At 24.9% G+C, this 4,664-nt stretch overlaps 1 protein-coding gene across 1 annotated transcript; it reads right to left on the bottom strand.

Annotated features, from left to right (window-relative positions):
- Nucleotides 1-1,539: 1,539 nt before the first annotated feature.
- Nucleotides 1,540-3,583, bottom strand: LOC119664459 (cytochrome c oxidase subunit 1-like; the record flags this gene model as incomplete). Its single annotated transcript, XM_038073944.1, is given in 2 exon segments — nucleotides 1,540-2,551; nucleotides 2,554-3,583. Coding segments are annotated over 2 exon segments (1,296 nt in total), but the record flags the coding sequence as incomplete, so codon positions are not given.
- Between the last annotated feature and the right edge of the window lie 1,081 nt (nucleotides 3,584-4,664).

Here is a 4,664-nt window from a genome sequence, read left to right as displayed (position 1 = left end):
ATCAGCAATTGTAAATGGGGCTTCGATATATTCATATGCTTGTAAAATTGTGAAATAAATTCCTAATAAAATAGTAAAAAATAATCCTTGGGAAGTTTGTGAGTGGTTATTTTCTATTAATCTATGATGAGCTCATGTTACAGTAACTCCTGAAGCTAATAAAATAGCTGTATTTAATAATGGGATTTGAAATGGATTAAAAGGGGAAATTCCTATAGGTGGTCATGAAGCTCCTAATTCAATAGTTGGAGATAAACTTCTATGAAAAAAAGCTCAAAAAAATGAAACAAAAAATAAAACTTCAGATAAAATAAATAAAATTATTCCTCATCGTAATCCTGTTGTTACTATAAATGTATGTAAGCCTTGGTATGTTCCTTCTCGACAGACATCTCGTCATCATTGATAAACAGTAATAATAATAATAATGTTTCCTAAAATAAATAATGATATATTATATTGATGGAATCATTTAATTATTCCTGAAACAATTGTTATTGCACCAATGGCTCCTGTTAATGGTCAAGGGCTATAATCTACTAAATGAAATGGATGATTTGAATGAGTTGACATTAATTTACTTCTCTGGAATAAAGTGTTCTTAATACTGCGAATACATAAGATTGAATAATAGCTACAGCAGATTCTAAAAGTAATAATAAAATTTGTCTAAATAATAAAATTGATAAAATCAATGAAGTTAAAGATGGACCTGTATTTCCTAATAGAGTTAATAATAAATGTCCTGCAATTATATTAGCAGTTAATCGAACTGCTAAAGTTCCTGGTCGAATAACATTTCTAATTGTTTCAATACAAACTATAAATGGTATTAAAATTGCAGGAGTTCCTTGAGGAACTAAATGAGCAAATATATGTTGAGTATGATTAAGTCAACCATAAATTATAAATGAAATTCATAATGGTAAAGATAAAGATAAAGTTAATGTTAAATGACTAGTTCTAGTAAAGATATAAGGAAATAATCCTATAAAATTATTAAATAAAATTATTGTAAATAAAGAAATAAAAATTAATGTTGATCCATTTTTTCCTGTAGGGCCTAATAATGTTTTAAATTCTTTGTGAAGGGTTAATAAAATGTTATTTCATAAAATATTATAACGAGAAGGAATTAGTCAGTAAATTATTGGGATTATAATAATTCCTAAAAAAGTTCTAATTCAATTAATAGAAAAATTAAAAATACTTGAAGAAGGGTCAAAAACAGAAAATAAATTTGTTATCATTTTCAATTAAATATCTTTGTTGTTAATTTATAACTTAATGATTTTGATGAAGTAGGTAGTATATAATAATAATTTATTATATTAAAAATAATAAAAATTATAAAAAATAAAAAAAATAAACTTAATCAATTAATAGGAGCTATTTGTGGAATTAAAAAATATTAATTAATTAATAATTTTAGTTTGACATACTAATGTTATTTATTTAACTAATTTTTTCATTAGAAGTAATTGCTAATTTACTATGAAATGGTTTAAGAGACCAGTACTTGCTTTCAGTCATCTAATGAATTAGAATAATTTATGATTCATTTAATGAAAAAGTTAGTTGGAATACTTTCAATTACAATAGGTATAAATCTATGATTAGCTCCACAAATTTCAGAACATTGTCCATAAAATAATCCAGGACGATTAATAAAAAAATTAGTTTGATTTAAACGTCCTGGAGTTCCATCAACTTTTACACCAAAAGCTGGAATTGTTCAAGAATGAATTACATCTGCAGCAGTTACTAAGATTCGAATTTGAGAGTTTATAGGTAAAATAACTCGATTATCTACATCTAAAAGTCGAAAATTATTAATATTTAATTCATTTGTTGGAATTATATAAGAGTCAAATTCAATATTTATAAAATCAGAATATTCATATGATCAATATCATTGATGACCAATTGTTTTTAATGTAACTAAAGGCTCATTAATTTCGTCTAATAAGTATAATAATCGTAAAGAAGGAAAAGCAATAAATAATAAAATAATAGCAGGTAAAATAGTTCAAATAATTTCAATAGTTTGTCCATGTAATAAATTTCGATTAGTATAATTATTAAAAAATAATATAAATATTAAATAACCAACTAAAATAGTAATTATAACTAAAATTATTAAGGTGTGATCATGAAAAAAAGTTAATTGTTCTATTAAGGGTGAAGCTCTATTTTGAAGGTTTAAATTTGATCATGTTGAAATTTCTAATAAAAGTAAAATACTTTATATATGAAGCTTAAATCCATTGCACTAATCTGCCATATTAGAAATTAGTTAATAATGGTAATTCTGAATATCTGTGTTCAGCAGGAGGAGAATTTTGAAATCATTCAATTGAAGAATTTAATTGAATTGAGTAAATTATTTGTCGGTTTATAATTATACTTTCTCAAATAATATATAGAAATAAAATAATTCTTAATAATGAAATTGTAGATCCAATTGTTGAAATAATATTTCATATAGTATAAGCATCTGGATAATCTGAGTATCGTCGAGGTATACCAGCTAATCCTAAAAAATGTTGTGGAAAAAGGTTAAATTTACTCCAATAAATATAATTATAAATTGACTTTTTAAAAGTTTTGCATTTATATATAATCCTGTAAATAGAGGGTATCAATGAATAAATCCAGCTATAATAGCAAATACAGCTCCTATTGACAAGACGTAATGAAAATGGGCTACAACATAATAGGTATCATGTAAGATGATATCAACAGAAGAATTAGCTAGAACTACTCCTGTCAATCCTCCAACTGTAAATAAAAATACAAATCCTAAAGCTCATATAGTAGTAGGAGAATAATTCAATTGGGTTCCATGAATTGTAGCTAATCAACTAAAAATTTTAATTCCTGTTGGAACAGCAATAATTATTGTTGCTGACGTAAAATAAGCTCGGGTGTCAACATCTATACCTACTGTAAATATGTGATGAGCTCATACAATAAATCCTAATAATCCAATAGCTAATATAGCATAAATTATTCCTAAAGATCCAAAAGTTTCCTTTTTTCCTGATTCTTGTCTAATAATATGAGAAATTATTCCAAATCCTGGAAGAATTAAAATATAAACTTCTGGATGCCCAAAAAATCAAAATAAATGTTGGTATAAGATTGGGTCTCCTCCACCAGCAGGGTCAAAAAATGAAGTATTTATATTTCGATCAGTTAATAATATTGTAATAGCACCTGCTAGAACAGGTAAAGATAATAATAATAATGCAGTAATTACAACAGATCAAACAAATAAAGGTATTCGATCAAAAGTAATTCCTGAAGATCGTATATTAATAACAGTAGTAATAAAATTTACAGCTCCTAAAATAGAAGAAATTCCTGCTAAATGTAGTGAAAAAATAGCTAAATCAACGGAAGCTCCTCCATGAGCAATAATAGAAGATAAGGGTGGATAAACAGTTCATCCTGTTCCAGCTCCGTTTTCAACTATACTTCTTATTAAAAGAAGAGTTAAAGAAGGAGGTAATAACCAAAATCTTATATTATTTATTCGTGGGAAAGCTATATCTGGGGCTCCTAGTATTAAAGGTACTAATCAATTTCCAAATCCACCAATTATGATTGGTATTACTATAAAAAAATTATAATGAAGGCGTGTGCTGTAACAATTACATTATAAATTTGATCGTCTCCAATTAAAGCTCCTGGGTGTCCTAATTCTGCCCGAATTAAAATTCTTAAAGAAGTTCCCACTATACCAGCTCATGCACCAAATAGAAAATAAAGGGTTCCAATATCTTTATGATTAGTAGAAAAAAGCCATTGTCGCGATTGATTAAATGGCTGAAATTTAGGCGATAGATTGTAAATCTATTTATAAGAATTATTTCTTTTTAATCAATAGCTGGCTTTATAGTCAAATAAATGATTTTAGACTGCAATTCTAACGGTGTATTTTATACTAAGGCTTAAGAATTATTTCATATTTCCAGCTTTGAAGGCTATTAGTTTCATTAACTTAAAACCTTTAATTTAATAAAGATAAAAAATTATTGAAACTAATAAAAGACCAAATCTAGAAAAAATGAAATGATTAAATAAATGAAATTAAACTTATTTTTGTTTAAATTATAATATAAAATTTTTGATTCAAAAAAATTTATTATAAATGCTGAATAAGTTAAACGAAGGTAAAAAAATAGGGTAATTAAGGAAGTTATCAAAAGAATTATTAATAATATTATTCTATTATTAATAATTATATATTGAATAACTCATCATTTTGGTAAAAATCCTAAAAAGGGGGGTAATCCTCCTAAAGATAAAAAATTTATAAAAGTTAAATATTTAAAATTTTTTATTTTATTAAAAATTATGAAAAGTTGATTAATATGTGTTAGTTTATAGACATTAAATATTAATATTAATGTAATGGATAAAAAACAATAAAATAAAAAATAATTTAGTCATATTATATTATTAGAATTTATTGAAATTAATATTCATCTGATATGATTAATTGAAGAAAAAACTATTAATTTTCGTAAAGAAGTTTGGTTTAATCCTCCAATGGCTCCAATAATAGCAGAAAAAATAATTCTTATTCTTATTAAATAATTATTTCTAATATAAGAGACTAAACTTAAAGGGGCGAGTTTTTGTCAAGTTATTAAAAT

The sequence above is a fragment of the Teleopsis dalmanni genome, unplaced genomic scaffold, assembly GCF_002237135.1.
Source record: "Teleopsis dalmanni isolate 2A unplaced genomic scaffold, ASM223713v2 unscaffolded_contig_1965, whole genome shotgun sequence".
Taxonomy (NCBI): domain Eukaryota; kingdom Metazoa; phylum Arthropoda; class Insecta; order Diptera; family Diopsidae; genus Teleopsis; species Teleopsis dalmanni.
Note: the sequence above shows the minus strand (reverse complement) of the source record. Positions and strands in the feature narration are given on the sequence as shown.